The 17,569-nt window shown below is 49.6% G+C and overlaps 1 protein-coding gene across 1 annotated transcript in view; it reads right to left on the bottom strand.

The window, feature by feature from the left end:
* CSMD2 (CUB and Sushi multiple domains 2) overlaps positions 1-17,569 on the bottom strand; it is a 311,633-nt gene that overhangs the window by 17,936 nt on the left and 276,128 nt on the right. Inside the window, exons 53-59 of the mRNA XM_069802931.1 lie at positions 17,140-17,313; positions 14,254-14,427; positions 13,214-13,402; positions 10,428-10,601; positions 7,953-8,135; positions 1,378-1,554; positions 360-539 (exon numbers count right to left, since the gene is read on the bottom strand). Coding sequence (XP_069659032.1) covers positions 360-539; positions 1,378-1,554; positions 7,953-8,135; positions 10,428-10,601; positions 13,214-13,402; positions 14,254-14,427; positions 17,140-17,313 — 1,251 coding nt within the window. The remainder of the gene's footprint in view (positions 1-359; positions 540-1,377; positions 1,555-7,952; positions 8,136-10,427; positions 10,602-13,213; positions 13,403-14,253; positions 14,428-17,139; positions 17,314-17,569) is intronic.

Genomic DNA, 17,569 nt, shown 5'->3' with positions numbered 1-17,569 from the left:
AAAAAGCGTGTGCTTGCAAAACACAGTATTTCATTTGAGTTTGATCTGGGTTTTCGTGAAGTCACTTAACTCTCTGTGCTTCACTCTCCCTTCTCTACTACTGAGATAATAGCAATTACCTCCCTCCCAGGCATATTGTGATGACCAATAGACCTAAAGATAGCAAGGTGTTCGTGCTATGTTGATAAAATTGCCTAAGTGCCATAAACACAGGTGACATTGAATGACTGGACAGAGAAACACCCAGGTGGGCTCCAGGCACTATGTAGCAGTTGCTGCCTATTACCTCGTCACAAGTTACAAAAAGTTTGTGGCCTGTAAAACTTGCATCCTCCAATATTTACAGCAACCAGTCTCACCCTTGCAGGCAGGTTTGGTGCCGTTCCAGGTTCGGTCTTTTGTGCAGGTTAGAGAAGATGCCCTGTCTGACTCCATCATATAGCCAGGCGTGCACTGGAACACCACCGTTTTATTGTAGGTAAAATCACTGCCCAGTCTAATGCCGTTGGCTGGCACACCGGGGTCACCACAGTTGATCACTGCCAAAGAAAAAGGAAGAAGCATTTCTGGCTGACCATCCCTCGTCTCACACTTCTGGCTCTGCAATAACGAGAAACCTCATGGTCCCGAGTATTTTTCAACGCAGGATGTAATCCACTGATCATGGAGAAGGGAGAATTGTAGTGCAGAGGATTTGGATAGCGGCGCTAGCTATACAGCAGGCTAGGCTACAGCGCGTGGAGAAAACTTTGCTTCTACTCAGTGGAGTGAGCAGAGATCTTAATAGCACATTAAGACCTTGCAAAAAGAAGTATTAACACACATTAAACATTAAAGAAAACCTGGGTCAAATCTGGGCTAGCTGGAAGACAGTTTGCCCGTGGCACCCTCTCCTCTCTTTACCCTAGTTACTATCTCTTATGTAAAACCACGTTTCCCATCATCCACGTTCCTGCTGCAGGCGCCTGCGGGTGGGAGCCAGGACGAAACACGGCACATTCACCGAGGGCTTCTGAGCTGGGGCTCTGCCCACGCACGTCCTGGTGCCGGCACACCGGCAGGCAGAACGCTTCTGTTCAGAAGCGGCCCCGGAGAGCCCCTCCAGGTTGGCTGACATCTACTCATGAAGTTATTACAGAGCTCCCTTCATCCAACTGGAAAAAAAACAAACCCAAAGCAAGAGTTTTCCATTAGGCACTGGCAGAGATTGCAGGCTGAGCGACTGCTGCTGCCACTAGAGAGTTTAGCTGAGTTTCTCGGCATGGCACACGTGCGTGTGTGCATCTACAGCGAGCGTCCAACACAGCCTGACAACTTGTCCCCAGAGCCCGGCAGCACCATTCATCTCATCTTCCAGGAATCCATCCCAGTGCTCACCTGTGCACTCCGGACTGGTCCCAGTCCACGTCCCGTTCACTGTGCAGTGCCTACTCAGCACTCCTGTGGAGTAATAGCCTTCCCGGCACTGGTATATAATGGAACTGGAGAAAATCAAGCCGTCGTTAAATATAACCCTCGCGTTGCTGGGGGTTCCTGGGTTTCCACAGGATATAACTAAAAAGCAAAATGGCAAAGTTAAAAAATACCCAAAAGACAACCAACCTCCCCAAACCAAAAAACAAGGCTTTCATCCTCAACTGACTGTTCTCAATAAAAGTAAGATTAGCTGCAAAGCCCCTGGATCAGCTCAGACAGAACAGGCTATTCCGTGGAAAATCAGCTACATCAATCCGACAGGATCCAACCACCGCTCCCCAGGGCTCTGCCTCGCCAGGCAGCACGTCCCAAGGCTGCACGCAGCGTCCCTGGCAGGGGACTGAAAACAACTCTGTCCCTGCGGCCAGTCGGTCCCTGAAGCACCAGTCCCACTCCTCTCCTGGGGGGATCCTGCACTTCCCCACCACAGCCCAGCCTGGGAGCAACCTCCTCCTGCCTGCCCCTCCAGGCTGAAGGAAGAACTTGTGTCCATTTTTTGTGGGGCTTTATCCCAGCTCTCAAGCTCAAATCTGGTCCTACAGCTTAATAAAGCAGGTGGTGCCAAGCCTGGAGTCCCTCCATCTTCCAGGAGTTTGGGAGCCCGGACCCGAGCGTTGCCGATTTGCCTCTGGCCCCTCTGGGAAGCCGACAACTTTGCAGACTTCAAAGGAATGAAAGCAGCAAGGGAGCCCGCTGCTCTCCCGCTGCCGCGTTGCTCGCTGCCCAGCTATATCCAATTATGCTTTCAGACGAGGGAGAATATTGTGGGAATACAATTATAGGTTTGTCACTGCCCGAGTTTTATGTCTAAAGTACCTCAGCACCACAGCAATAAAAAGGCATCAGAGTGAATGGTGGCGCACGAAGCCCTGTCATGACAAAATAAGCACCTGCAATAATTGCGCCCGGCCCTCATTTACTCTGAAATTACAGGACATAAAAGAAAATCACATGAATCGAGGAAAGGCTTAAATGACAAATCCCAGCTCTTTGACAAGGAAATTCCTTGGCCCCCCCCAGCAACGTGCCGCAATCTCTGCGAGAGCATCAGTCTGTGCTCGCACAAGGTGACCTGTCCCTGCCCTGGGACTCGTCCCCAGCACACACACCGCAATACTGCCAGCCATTCTGCACGGGGAAATGCAACTTCAGACCCCAGCAGGAAAGCAATGAGCACAGGCCACCAACGCAAGGAGAGAAGTCTTCCCCTGCCTTGTTGCTTGGTTTGCTGACAGCCTGTTAACATATGAGCTTGTTGGAGGCATATATGTTTGACAGGAGGAAACTAATAACCGTTCTGGACTGTGTGCACAGAAACTCTGCATGGCACTAAAATCGTCCGAGGTGCTCTCTCGTTACAGATTTCTCATGCAGCCAACGTCTCTGTGATACACGGTGTCATTTCCAAGAGTTGCTGGGATAAAAGTCAGATTCTATCAACTCAGAAAAAGCTCTAAAATTACTATTTCACTGCCTGCCCATACATCAGCTGTTCCCTCCTGCCCAACCTCCTCCACCTATGCAGGTGGCCAAACACACACAGGCGACCCAAAAATATTACTTCTGTGACTACAAGGAGACTCATGGAAATGGTTTAATCGCAGCATGCATCAACTGCGACCTGTAAAGGCTAGATATAAAAGAAGCCATAAATGTAAGGATGAAAGGTTTGAACTTTTCAAATCATAATTTAAATATAAATAGGATCTAATCATGCAAGTGAGCAGTAAGCAGGTAAAGAACTCCGTTTGGCTTCAGTGGGAGATGTAAACTGAATTAGGCCCCAAAAGAAAACTGGTTTTGGCTCTGGTTTTTTGAACAGGGTATAAATCCTGAAGAGCCCAGAACTCCCACAGTCATACCCACTCATGTCCTCTTAAGAAACTCAACCCAGTCACCTTTAAACTGAAGTCAAAATTCAAGAAAATAACCTGAAAATCAGCTGCATCAGATGGGCATTTCTTAGAGTTGCTGCTTCTCTACCAGGGAAATATTTGAGGAGATGATGCTCAGCTGAAATGACTGATACGACAAGAAAGGTTTGACTCTCCGCTGCAGCAAGGAGCGCAAGAGGAGCCGAGAGCCAGCTCGTCCCGCTCCTCTCCCCCAAGACTTGGTTTCTGCCACGTCGCAGAAGACGCGACAGACAAAGCCAGGGGTCCAGACCCTTCATACCCCCATCGGCACACGTCTCCCCGTCTGTGCCGAAGACCCAAGAGCCCCGACCCCCATCCTGCCCGTACCGCACCAGCACAGACCTCTGCAGGGCACTCCTACACTGCCAACCCCACCGCTGCTATCGAAACATTTCCAACGTCCCTGGGACTTCCAGGCTGTTAGAGAACTCCCCACCTTGGGGTTTCTGGGTCTGTTTCTTTATCAAAGTAAATTTTGTTCCTACAGTTATTTTTACAAAGTCCTTTTTGAGCAAACCCCACGGAAAAGCTTGCTATATGCAATTAACTCCATCCCCACCAAGTACTCGCGCATCTTTAAAGACTACCCGCAGCACGAGATTTTCCAAGCAGCTCCGGGCCAAACAGTGGGATGCGGTGAAGCTCAGCGTGGCAGGCTCCGAGCTCCTCAAACTCTAACAGGAGATGGCACAGCGGGAACCAAACACTTCAAAATGCATTCCTGAGCCCTCCCGAGAACTCAGCTCCTTGCCCTAACCCGGGAGCTGTAAGCTCCTTTCCACACTTTAATGCTTCCTCAGGTCCAGCCGCGAAGTCAAGGGCACATCGCCTCGCTCCCCTTGTTCCTCGTTAATTCTGACATCTGCAGTTACCGAACACGAAGGGCTGCTGACTGGAGGGGTTTTGGAGCCAGCGGGTGCGACAGCAGGCTGCGTCTGCTGCTGCTGCGGCAGCCTCCCCCAAATCCTCCTCCTAAGGAGGAATCAATTTTGATTTCTGGGGACGCGAGCCGTGCACGCGTGCTGGGGCGGCCCGTGAACAGAGGCGGCAGGGACTTCAGTGCCTGCCTCGACTCCCGGTGACAGCCGGAGCCGTTCCCTGTGATCCCGTCGTTGCTGGGGGGAGCTGGGAAACTGCTGTACACTACAATGTGGCCTCTACTATATAAAACATCACAAGGCTCAGAGGTGCTCCAGAGCTCAGCAATAATTAATCTGATTCCAACCCATACCTCCTTTTTCTGAGAAGCTTATTAAGATTCCTCCCTTGCCTTTCTTTGCTTTTTCCTACATGTTTTACAGTGAGAAGCTGCTGGGAGAAGGGAATTTCTCTGGGTCCTGTTCAGGCACTCGGCTCAGAGCCAGCGTAGCTGCGCAGGAGGCGAGCGATGCTCAGAGTACGGTCAGACGAGGCCACCGAGCTCCCCCCGACGGGTACCACCATTATCCAAAACGGCATCGGCCAGAGCAGGGCAAGGCGCAAGTGCTGTTACTTCTTACAGAGACTAAGTTCCCCCAACCCTGCACCGCAAACACCTCCCCGAGCACCGCGAGAAGGGCTTGTTTCAGGACCTTTCCTTCAGTCGGTGCCAAGCAAAGGCACGTTTCTGCAAGGAGCAGCAAGCCCTGCTCTTCAGAAACCGCAGCGAGGACAAGCTGTGGGCTGATGCCTGCTGTCAGCGCACGTCTGACTGCGCTCGAAGTGGCGTGCAAATAGTGTCCTTTGCGTGTTGCCCCTCCTCTGACCTAATCTTTATAACCGTCGGTCCTTCTTTTAGGCTCTGCTGCCATCTGACCGCCCGGCTGACACACTCTCCTAATGACGTCTGACACATCAGGAAAAACCTCCTGCTGGAATAAGACACAGCTGAGAGCCTTTGGAATCTCAAAGCCTTTGCTTCAGGGCTGGTAATTTCCATGCTGTTTAATTTAACCAGTAACCCATAACCTACCTAACCATGCAGGGAGAGAAAGAAAAGCAGCCTAGACCCGAATCCCAGCCCTGCCACCTCCCACGTCCTCAGCAATCAAATGGGCATGAGACAAAACTCAGTTTCTTTTCCCAGTGTTACCACTTAAAATAAACACACTTCCATCTACTGAAACTGCCAAAGAGCAGCCAGAGCCTCATCTCATTTCGGATGCAGTTTTAATTCACTTGGAGAAACAATAAACATTATACAAGCAAATATTCTGCTCGACTTATAAGAGGGGGAGGGAGCGTAAAGCGGAGTACAACTGAGGAGCCCCCTCCTGCACCACTCCTCAGCAAACACGGATGGGGCATCGGGAAGGCGGAGAAAGAAGGGAAAAAGCATCTAAAATTTAATTTACACTTTAAAAACTTGCTGGAAATTAAAGCTAAACGAGGCCTAAAATCTCTGATTTTGGAAAGCCAGGGAAGCTGCTCTTACTGGGGACAACAAAACCAGAGCTACATAAACCAGACTGAAGCAGGAGTCTCAGATGGAGTCCCTGCAATTAATTTAATTCCAAACCATTTGTACATTTTAGAAAAATCAGCTGTGACTTCTTCCTGCCTCCCTATTCCTTTGGTTTTCTTCAGAAATGTTCTAGTGGGTAAAAGACATCAGGATTAAGAGCCGACGGGTTTCACCGTGACCCTCTGCGAAGCCCAGTGCTCGCAACCTGCCACACATCCCCTCCGTGGATCAGAGCTATACTGGTCCCAGTGCAGGCAGACACCGACGTTGAACATCAGCCCCTGACTTCAAAGACGAGCAGATGCTTTGTAATTGAGCCCATTATGGCAGCTCGCTCTGAAACGGAGGTAACGACTCCTCTCTCCTTCCCTTCTATTTACGCTGTAGGATTTGCACCGTGTCCTCTGTACGTCCGCGCATTTACGCGTTCCTCCTCTGCTGAACGGCCCGAGACCCTCTGTGCTCATCTAGCAGCTAATCTGGAGAGCAATTTGCATTGAATTCCCTGGGCAGGCGAGCGCCGGTGACCTGTGAAGCCCCATCAGGCTTGATTTTACTCAATTCTGGTGGCTGAGAGCAGCGAACAAGCGGCTGAGTCAGAGAGCTAACGCGCCGCGGAGGTGCCGAGCGGCTCTGGAGCTGCGCTGGAGCTTTTCCACGGCAGCACCGAGGTGCCCATTCCTTCCGAGCACCTGCCTGGGCACTCAGCCCTCATCTTCATTTGCCCTGAATTCAATCCCCAAATTAATCTCCTCTCCCTCTCCTATGAATACCTGTTTCAGAGAGTTGAATATAACACTCAAAGTGCAGTCAGAAGAACACCTTGTAGTGGCTGCAACTCGCTGTGAATACAAATGAGAGACAGAGCTCGCTGCTCATCACTGTAAATTACCTTCCTATATTGGCCAGTCAGCACTTAACATTAAATGACTACATTATAGGCATAATGTTATTATTATTCATAAAGTATGAAAAAAAATCTGCCAGGGATCCGTATTTTGGTGCCTCTGGAACCTGATGGGTTATTTATCCTGAGATTAATGAACAGAGCCTTTTCACTGAAAGAAAAAAACAGAGAATGAAAAAAACCCGAGACCCGAGTGCATTAATAACATGATTCAGTGTCTTTTCAATCAAGAGCTCCATCAATTTGGAATAAATTTCCAATTCATTTACAAACTCTCTCTGAGCTTTTGGCTTTCAAAACAGCTGGAGAGAAGCACTTGCCCAGGTCTCCTCACATTTGGTATCCTGCCTCGTTTTGGCTTTTATTCTTTCCCAATAGATTTTTAAACACTTTTATAAAACAGTAGCAGTGAGCAGCACAGCTCAGAGAATCTGGCTGGGGGGTTTATTAGATTGGATTATAGGGTCTTACTTGATTCCTTCAAATGGAAAAATAAGAGGTTTGGGGTTTTCAAATATGAAAATATGCTTACTGGATTATAATTTGCATTTTGTGTTTCTGCTTCATGTAAATGACTCTTGCACGTGCCAGTTCCAGCTTTGACAGAGGTTTGAAGCTATTGACTTTTCCCATTCTGCTGAATTTCCTCAACAAAGCAACAATGAATTAGTTGGTGGTACCCACAGCCCTTATGCCAAAATGGAGCATTTCTGATCAACTAGCTGGATACATGATGCAGATCAAGAGACGTTTACCCCAGTGATTCTTGCAGCGAGCCTGTGAGTGACAGTCTCAGGGGACGACTGGGAGTGAGGACCAGATCCCAAAGGCTCTTCTTCCTACTCTAAACCTCTGTCCAGATGTTGGCGTGAGCCTGAATGACCTCAAACCCTTTGCACCATCCCGGCGCACCCTGCAGAACAGAGCTGGGCATGGAAAAAGGTGATAGTCAGCCTCTAGCACTGAAAACCCCTCCTGTGAGACGTGCCCTGCAGATGTTTGGAAAGGGGACGATTGAGGCTCCTCGACATACACGCAGTATTTGGAGGAAACGATGAACAAGGGTATTATTTCTTGCAGCACCAGACTGTCCCTGGCAACTAAAACAGAGGGATGGGCTGGCTGGGCGGCTGTCCTTGCTGTGGTAATTCTGGGGACACCAGGGCAGGCTTGGCGTGACACGGGAGAGGACGCGGGGTTGGAAAAGTACCTTCGCATTCGGGCTGCGTGCCGCTCCAGGAGCCGTTGGCTTGGCAGGTTCTCTCGGACGAACCCCGGAGCATGTAACCGGGCTCGCAGCTGAACCGGACCACGCTGCCCACGTCAAAGTCATCTCCCAGCCCGATGCCATGCGAGGGGATCCCTGGGTCACCACACAAGCCCTGGCTGCCTCCTGTTAAGAAAAGAGTATGGTATCAGCAGAGTAAGCAAAGTCATGGGGTTTGGCCCTTCTTCCCTCTCAAGTGCAGGCATCCGGAGGGCCAGCACGCAGATTTGGATCGCGTGACTGACTCCGTTTAACTCCGACTGGCTCTCAGCAGAGCGGGGAAATTCCAGATGAAATGTCCCCTGACTCCAAGAGCCTGCCGGTTTTAAGCTGGTTGCAAAATACGGCCGTAACTCCTGAATCTCAAGATGGAGCCCTCACCAGCTGCAGCTGCTTTCCGTGGCAGCTGCTCCAGCAGACAGCAGCTCGGTTGCCAGCATCAGTCATGAGGATGGTTTTCCCTCCAAGCAGAAATTACGACATGCTCCGAGCCACCTCAGCACGCCCTATTGTATTTGCAGAACACGAAGCTGTTGGGTTTGGAGCACGGAGGCTGTAGGGATCCAGCTGAGAAACATCCGCTCGTACAAGTTGCGAACGCTTGGAGCTGCCGGCTGTAAGTCAGGAGGACGGGAGGAAGGGAGCAGCTGGAGCAGATGCCTCGCAGGGGTTCTCTGGGGCAGGCTGGAGAAATGCCCACCTCCTTACTGCCTGATACAGGCTCACACCGCGTACGCCTCTTCCTGGCTTTCTCCGCTAATGATCTGTGTAAACATATCCACCCCCAAGCCAGAAAAGACTATTTCACTCCTGCAGCTAGCAATGAAGTTCCCGGTTCCCGGGCCTTCTGCGCTTTGCTGCAGGTACAGCCTTTGCAGTGTTACGTGTAATATAAAACATAATGAGCCTATTCACCATCTGGGGGACGTACTTACTCATAAAGAGAAGGGGGAGAACGCTCCAGGTTCAGCATTTTCTTTCATGTAATGACTTATAGCAATAAATCTTTTGTTTCACCTTGCAAAAACTGCCGTCACACCGTAGCGATCTCCCGCATGCAAGAACCTTTGGCAGGAGATGATCTGAGCTGTATTCTGCCTCCTCGCTGCTATTGTAACTGTACCGCCCGAGTTTGGTGTAACAGAGGAACCTCTCCCCAAGCCCTCGGGTGGAAATCACGGTTCTGAGGTACTGGGCACGCACCTGGCCCCCAGTCAGAGCTGGCCTGTCCAATGCCATCAGCCTCGGTCTAAAGCTGCCTCCACGAAGTCATTCAGAAAAAAAAAAAATCAAACACAACAGATGTCAGTAGGAACTAGTCAGAATGACGCTGAACGTTTCCAAAAATCCACCCACAAAGACGACAGGAGAGACAGTGAAAACCACATGGGGGAAAGGCACGAATTAGAGCAGAAAACCCTTCCGAGCAGCTACAGATCAAGAACTTGGCTCTGCAGATACAGCTTCTGAATACGAGGATGACTCTGCCTGATTTCTTTTTCCCTTCCAAAGCAGAGGTTAAACTTGGTCAAGTGGAGCTGCTAAACTTAAGTGGCGTAATTAAAAATTAACACTTGTCCCACATGCTTTGCTCCAGCTAAGCTCCTATTTCGTCTGCCTCCCGGCTCTCCGAGGATCAAGTGACCGAGTGGTGCGGGAAGGGCTTTGCACAGAATCCTGCCAGTTATTCTGCACCCTTCCTCCCACTGGAGGCCATCGGCTGAGATCCCAGCACCCCGATTTCAGGAAGGTTTGGCAACCACATCTCACTGTATCCCCCATGACTTTGACCTGAGTCCGTCTCATCAGGGACTTTTTGTGCTTATCAGGATGTTTTCAGTGCAAGACCTTTCTCGCTCTGGCACGGAAGCGGGGACGGACTTCTGTTGCCAAACTGCTCTCAGTGGAGATGCTGATGATGTGGAAACTCATTGTACCAGCTTTCACTCGCCTTGTGCAGACCTGGGATTGCTGTGGTGCCATAACAGCAGATGTCAGGCCCTGGAAAGGGGCCACATGGGCTTCTTTTGTTGGAATGCATGACAAAGTGGGTCAGATGCTGCAGATCGGATGCAAGGACCCGATTTTGCATAAGACATGTTCATCCTGTACAGACTCTGCATGGAGAAACCTGTAAAGCAGCAGGCTGCACTACACCTCCTACCACAAACATTTGCTGCAGTGATGTATTCCTCGTGTTGCAAGCTGAGCAGTTTACTCTGCCAGCGCTTATCATCCAAGTTGCAGGAGACCGGATAGCTGAGAGGCAGCGATTTTCAGAGCCTTCCACAATCTCCCTCCATAGCACGTGTATTTCTCCAGCTCACCAAAGCACATCAGGCTGTTCCCTCCCAGGATAAAGAGGGGTAGCGGAGGGTGGGAACTGCCCCATCCCCTCCCTTCTGAAGCCCACCTCACCTGAGCAGTGCGGCAGGGAGCCGCTCCAGCGCCCGTCGAGCTGGCACATGCGAGTGGAGTTGCCGATCAGAGTCCTCTTCCCCAGGCAGCTGTACCGGACCACGGAGCCGACGGTGTACTTGTCACCCGAAATCTGAGCGTGGGGTGGGGAGCCGGGGTGGCCGCAAGAGACCACTGGAAGAGACAGATGCAACAGCTTCAACTGCGAGGGAACTGCCCCCCGTGAGGCTCGTTCGAAGGCAAAAGCAGCAGGTAGACAGCAAAATACTGCGTGCTTGAGGTCGCTGCACGGGACCTCGGCAGCTTGAACCCCCTCGCCTGCCCCAGAGCCCACCAAGCACCCGGTGCTTTGTGCCACAGTGCATGTGCAGCATAGCAGACCTTGCATCGGCCTCCTTCTGGGGGACATGAGCTCATCCTGTAAGAGCTGCCAAGGGTTTGTGCGTAAATGCCCAGTCCTGACACTTGACAGGCATTTTGCAGGTTCCTTGGAAAAATCATCCCTTCTTAAACATGAGTATTTCCATGCACACCCTCACCCCCACCCATCCCTGGCAGCGGCAGGTCCTGCGACACAGAGCTGCGATTGATGCCGTGTCACACCTGAGCAAATTATCCTGGCAGATTCTGAGCACTGCTCGCTCAACCGTTGCTAGTAAAAAACCACGGCTAACAATAATTAATAGGTTTACTTTAGCTTAGCAATCAGAGTGGGGACAGGGAGGCTGCTGACAAATACACTGACAGATCTAGGGGCTATTAGACAGGTTTGGATGAGGCTGCTCAGCGTAAAGACCATGCACCACTCGGTTTCTGAAGGAAAGCATCCGTAACTGATATCTTATCTCCCTCTGCTAGAGTCTAAAAATACCAATACTGGCATTAGGTAGAAAACATGATGTATGTTTCAATAAAAAGGAGAGCACGCGTATGTTTGGGCACGTGGGCATTGAAATATACTGGTGCAGAGCTGTGACTAAAACCAAGGACGCTTTGCAAGGAAATGGGTTTGATAGCTAATACTTAAACTCACACTGTAACTAACAATTTAATAACAGATACTCCAGCAGACTCAGCTAAGCTTAAAACCTGTGGCGGTATTGAGTTTTTTAAAGGATTTATATACACAGTGTGAAGACTGTTTCTTCTGATGCGTTAGGCTCTGCTCCCGTATACTCTACATATTGGACTCGGTCTCCCACTCCTCAAAGGGGATCAACTCTGTTTTACTCCCTCCTCAGAAACAGGCATGAGACAACATTTGCAACCCAAGCTTGTCTGGCATCAACCTTCTTAATTTATATTTTAGCAAGTGCCTAGTAATTTTAGGTACCCAGCTATAAACACTTTAAAGGGGTATGGGTTTCAGCACTGAGCACATCTTAAGTTCAACATACAGAAAACAAAGACATGCAAAATTCTTTTTTTCTTTGAACTATTAAGCCCATGAATCCAGATAATCAGTCGTAAAACTGACCTGAGCTTCCAAAGTTTTGGGAATGCCCACAAATCCTCCAAGTCAATGGATGCTCAACGTTTTAAGGAAGGAGATCCCTTTTATACTTAGCTGGAAAGCTGTGGACCAAGGGAGCCTAAGATATTAGGCGCCCAGGTTTTAAAAGGTAACTACCCTCCCGGAGCCCCTGCGGCTGCGGTAACATGCGGTTATCACTTGTCAGTTCCCCATGGCCTGTGCAGGATGCTGCAAACGCAAAAAGGTGGCATGCTGCTAACAAAAGGAAAGGAAAATGTGCCCAAAACTACTTCGTATGACTAGGTGCCAAAGGATAATACAAGAAAAAAAGAAACAATCATGGCTTTGGAACAGCTAAGCTGATTCGAACTTAAGGAGCTCCATTTCTGACTTCTTTAGCGATTCGTTATGCCAGGTAATGAGATGGCAGCTGCTTTCGTCTCCTAAAGGACACACTAGCTGTGCTGGGGGTTGGTCTGTGAAGGGTCTGCTCCTGCGTCTGCCACTAGCTCACTGGGCAGCCCTACGTCAACTCCAAATACACTTTGGACCTTGGTTTCCCCCAGTGTAAAATAGGGATACCACTGCTGACATCTTTCACACTATGCACGAACATCTCCTGGACCAGGTATTAGTACTACAGCACGAGACCACTGTGAGTATTATTTTGTGTCTTTCTACACTATTGGAAATAGTCCTGCAGCCAAACCCATCACCCAGAACCTCCCAATTCTCTCTGCAAACCACAGTGCCAGAAAGGGCCAGGATACTGTAAAGAAAGGGGAAAAAACGTAGAGCGAGGGTCAGGAAGCAAATCCTCTTCAGCACCTGCGCTGCAGCAGAATAAAGGCTGCATTTGTTTCACCGTCGCACTCTCATTTCCCTCCCCCAAAGCCGCGGGGATGAGTGGGTGTATGGAAACTCAGCCGTGCCCGAGCGGTGCTAAACACACTCTGTCCTCGGTCAGGCTAATTGCACGCTGCTTCCTATGAAGATCTGTGTTGCAGAAGTTCCGCTGCCCTTCTCCACCTGCAATACCTTCGCTGGAGCTGCACAAAACCAGTAAAACTCAGTGGGAGCTGCCTTCCCCTGCAGAAGGAAACCATCTCTGTCTAATAGGATTTCTCTCCTCAGACCACATATTTTCCTTCCGTGGGCAGGATCCAGAGGCCAGCGAGGCTGATGGAATGATTCCCATGGATTACAAAGGGCTTTGGATCCAGACTTTCTACATGACCGTTCACAGCTAAACAACAGAGAACTACATGGGATGAAAGCCTGTGGTGGATGGGTATTATTCTGAAGAACTTACAAAGACACTGTGGGAGGGCACGGTCCCAAGTGCCATCGCCCTGACAGGTAAGGACATGTGTACCCAGTAAGTAATATCCATGGCTGCACTGATATGAGACAGTTGTTCCAAAGCTGAATCTGTGAGGACCACTTGGCTGCACTTGTCGGATGCTGTTTTCCAGGTGCCCGGGGTCAGTACAGTTTACAACTGCAAACAAACAACAACAACAAAAAAAACAACAAAACAAAGGGTGTAACAAAGAACAAAGGATTCTCCAAAAACGAGCAGGAAAAGGGGAAAAAATTGCAAATCACATATTCCACGATTTCAGGGTTGGGGTGGGGGGTTTTTTCAGTCTTTTTTTTTTTTTTAAGATTCTTTAGGGCAGAAATACTAAAAATCCTTATTAAAAGGAAAAAAGAGAGAGTAGAGGCAATCCTGCAGGCTCTCGCCCTGCCATGCGAGGCTCAGCAGCAGAGCCTTGCTCTCTGGCCCCAAACCGGGACTGACATTAGCCACTTGAGAATAACTGATTTCTTGACCGACACAGCAACAGTATTGACAGAGATACTGGACTAAGGGAGTACAGAGGAAAGGAGTGCAGGCAGGGGAGGGAATTTGATAAGTGAACTTGAGTGCTAATACCAGTGGAAGTAGGGCAGCCTAGAAGGACAAAGGACTCTGCGCAAAGACAGTGGCGTTTGGTTGGAGTAAACTGGTCTGTGGTTACCAGGACGACCTCTGCTAGGGGTCCGGCCTGATATTTTCTTGTGTGTCCCCCACTTACAACACGCACTTCAATGTCTTGGAGGATGTGGGGCTGGGCAGGGTCCGCTAACAGCTTTGAGCGAAGCCCAAGGGAAAATCAGGTTTGTTGCATGAGATTTACCCAGCGCTCGGAGCTCAAACATCACTTGCACATTCCTGAGGAACCGCAAGACTTGTTTTACGTGACTTTATGACAGCAGCAAGCTGGAGTTTAGGAACCCAGAGAAACCAGCGAGGAAGGCACAGGCAGGCCCCGTTTGCCTCGACCGGGGTGGAGGCGGACGACTTACCGTGGCAGGCGGGCAGGGTGCTGCTCCACTGTCCGTTGGCCAAGCACTGGGACTGCGATGCTCCTTCCAGGCGGTACCCAGTGTTGCACACAAACTTGGCCACGTCGTTCAGATTGAACTGACTCCCTTGGGTCAAGCCATTGGCGGGGTTGCCAGGGTGGCCGCAAGTGATGGCTACAATTAGAAATTGGAGATATTACTTTTTTTGCCCGGAAGAAAGTGGATGATCCATTGGAAAAAGTTCCCAAGGAAGGAGACCATAAAAAACCCCCACATCAACCCTGAAACCCACAGGGACTTCAAAGATTTGTGGCCGGCTCTGTTGAAATACTGAATCAAATTGAGAGCACGGTAACTTTGTTCATTTTACTGGCACAAGAAATTCTCTGAACTGCTCTCTAAGCGGCTGAGTGCCAGCATCCTACTGACTTACACCGTAAATCCCTAGAGCTCCTCTTCAAAAATCCCAGCTACTGCTATTAATCTATTGCCTTACATTACCCTGGGCATCACACACAGAGTCACGAAACCGGATGGTTTCCTCCCTCTCCCTGGTGTAAGTCAGATGTATGCTCGCTGCAGTATAAAGTTACACCTGGAGGGATAGTTAGAGGAAAAATATGAGAAAAAAATCAGGTTTCTAGCATATGGCCTAGAAAGCTTACATCTGCCTGCTTTAAGTTTGAAAAACTTTGGGGCAAACCCTTTATTTCTAAATCCCTGAAATGAGGATTTTTGTGTAGTTCTAGTTCCTGTGGCTGATGCCAGCTCGGGCCAGCAACGAGGTAAAGGGCTAAAGGGTCCCGGTCTGAGCCGCTCTGACAATGCCCAGGGAAGGTGCAGAGACAAACGCTGGAGCAGCAGTAAGCTCACAGAAAACTGAAATTTAAAGTGCTTTTGCCTGGGCCACTCCGCTGGCACCTCGGCTGAGGCGGGCGATGCAGGGAGGATAGAGCCCCTGCTGCGAGCGAAGCCCGGAGACCTTGGCTTGGAGCACAGCAGCGAGTTCCACTGCGCAAAAGAAACATCAGGATACACCATAAAGAGATTTTTTTGGCTGCTTAAGGAATGCGACATCTTCCGACAGCTGAGGACAAAGCAATATTGATTATTGTCATGCTGAAAAAGGGTAATGGTCCATCAGTAAAAGTCCAGCAGTTTAGCTGTACAGCTGCCAAAGCCAGAAGGGAAGATGAAATTCCCACAAAAGATCCATAACACATTTGACTGCCAGGGCTGGACTATACCACAGGGATGGGAATTTATTCCTTATGCAAGCTGATGACAGGTACGGGTCTAAAAAATATGAAGCAAGATAGCTTTTCGGTGCTGCAGGAAGCAGATGTCAGATTCTCTGAGGTACTTCTGAATATGATTATACGTGTTTTGAAACAGGTGATGGATTCTGTCCCAGAAAAAAAAGGCTCCCCACAGTTGGCATGGATCAAAAAGACCTGTTCGTACAGAGGAAGCAACTGTAGCAGGTTTAAAGAGAAAATATCAGGACAATAGGAAATTATAATGTGCTAACATACACAGTGCCCCGAGCTTCTTCAGAAGCAATAAAGCCTCAAGGCATCTAATTTCAGAGCCGAACACTGGTCTGCTCTAACGACATTAAATTTATGTTATCTGTAAGGCCTAACATAGTGCAATAACTTCAAGGCCAACTTCTGCACAAGACACCTTTACAGATCTCTGCACGAAAGCTTGGTGGGCTTTCAGGCACCAAAGTCAGAAGCTGGCACAAAGCAGAGCCCGACAAAGGTGCTGCAGAGGAACCAGTCCTGTACTGGTTCAGTAGTCAGAAGACAGACACAGATGAGTAATGTTCATCTGCTTTGTTCTAATGGGTTTGGTCCCTCCTGAAAGAAACAAGACGAGCCATGAAAATGGATGTTTAGAAAATCCCGCATTTCCATAAATCTGCCTGACAGCAGGAGGACCTCTATCAATATGATTTCCTGATCCAAGGTTAGTATGCATATACTTGGCAGGTAAAAGTGAATTAAAACTTTCTCAACAGAGCATCTTCAGACACGAGAGTGATTCAAACCTACCTACAGACCCAGAGACAGCCATTCCAATAATTTTTTTCCTAAAAAGCTCATGCAGAATTGTAGACACCCACCAAGTTTTTGAGTCCCCGCTAACCTTGACAACTCAAGTCTGTTTCTTATTTTTAGGCTGGAATCTGCATATTCATTGATAGGTCATTCCTTACTTCCTATCTTGTTGTTATTATTGTGCCTCAGCACATAAAGCTCTAAACCAGACAGGAGAGATTGGAAGCAAACAACTGGAGAATCATGATATGAAATACATGGAGCGCACTGTCCATTGATAAGAAGATGCTTAAACTTATTAACACCTTAGAGCTCCAGAGACTGACTTAATTAGCTCACTGGAAAGATAAATGAGCAGGTTGTACAAGGTGACTTGTGAACGTGGATCAGAGGAGGAGAGAGACCGATTCTCCTCCAGCACAGAGCACGGGTCTCAAAGACGGTGACAACTGTGGTGTCCTTGGCAGGGCTACGTCTGCCTTTAACCTCCCCGCACCCCGATAAAGGGTGGTCTCCTCCGAAACCACACCTTCCACTGGGCTCCTCCGTTAGAAATTCAGCGTGTGAAAAACACCAAAGAAAGGTGGAATTTACAAAGCAGAGGGAAGAAGCAAAGCGGCCAAAATTGCAGCGTTGCCACTCCTGCCACATCTCGGCTCTCTCCTACGTGAGCCCCGGGGACGCTCGCGCAGCACGCTCGCTGCGTGCGTGCAAAGCGGCCGTACGCAGCCTGGGCGCGTAAACTCTGTGCAACCGTCTGTACGTATGCTCCTGTCCTCTGACCGTCACCAGGGCCAAAGAAATCTGACAACATACTTACGCACACAGACAGGCGTCTTCCCGGACCAGCGGTGATCCTGCTGGCAGATCCGCACTGACATGCCGATTAGGCGGAAGCCGGGGTTGCACTGATAAACCACGCTGCCGCGGTAGTTGTAGTTCTCCCCGTTGATCTGCCCGTTGACGATGGGACTGGGAACGCCGCAGTGCCCCGCTGCAGGAGGGAGACAAGGAGAAGGAGCAAGAGGTCGCGCCTGCCCTCGGCAGGCACCGCGCGCCACCCGGCCTCGCCGGGTGGACCTGAATTCGAGACTCTGCAGTCATAAATCAAACCAGAGCAGCTGCAAAACCAACGTTATTGTTGTTAAAGCTCTCCTCTCCGATCTCAAAACACCTCTCATCCGCTGAGCAGTAAGGAATCAAAGTCTGCTTCCTTTTTATATCTACGTAAAACCCTACAGCTTCAGTAG

The sequence above is a fragment of the Haliaeetus albicilla genome, chromosome 16 (assembly GCF_947461875.1).
Source record: "Haliaeetus albicilla chromosome 16, bHalAlb1.1, whole genome shotgun sequence".
Lineage (NCBI taxonomy): Eukaryota > Metazoa > Chordata > Aves > Accipitriformes > Accipitridae > Haliaeetus > Haliaeetus albicilla.
This window is presented reverse-complemented; position numbering and strand designations above follow the sequence as displayed.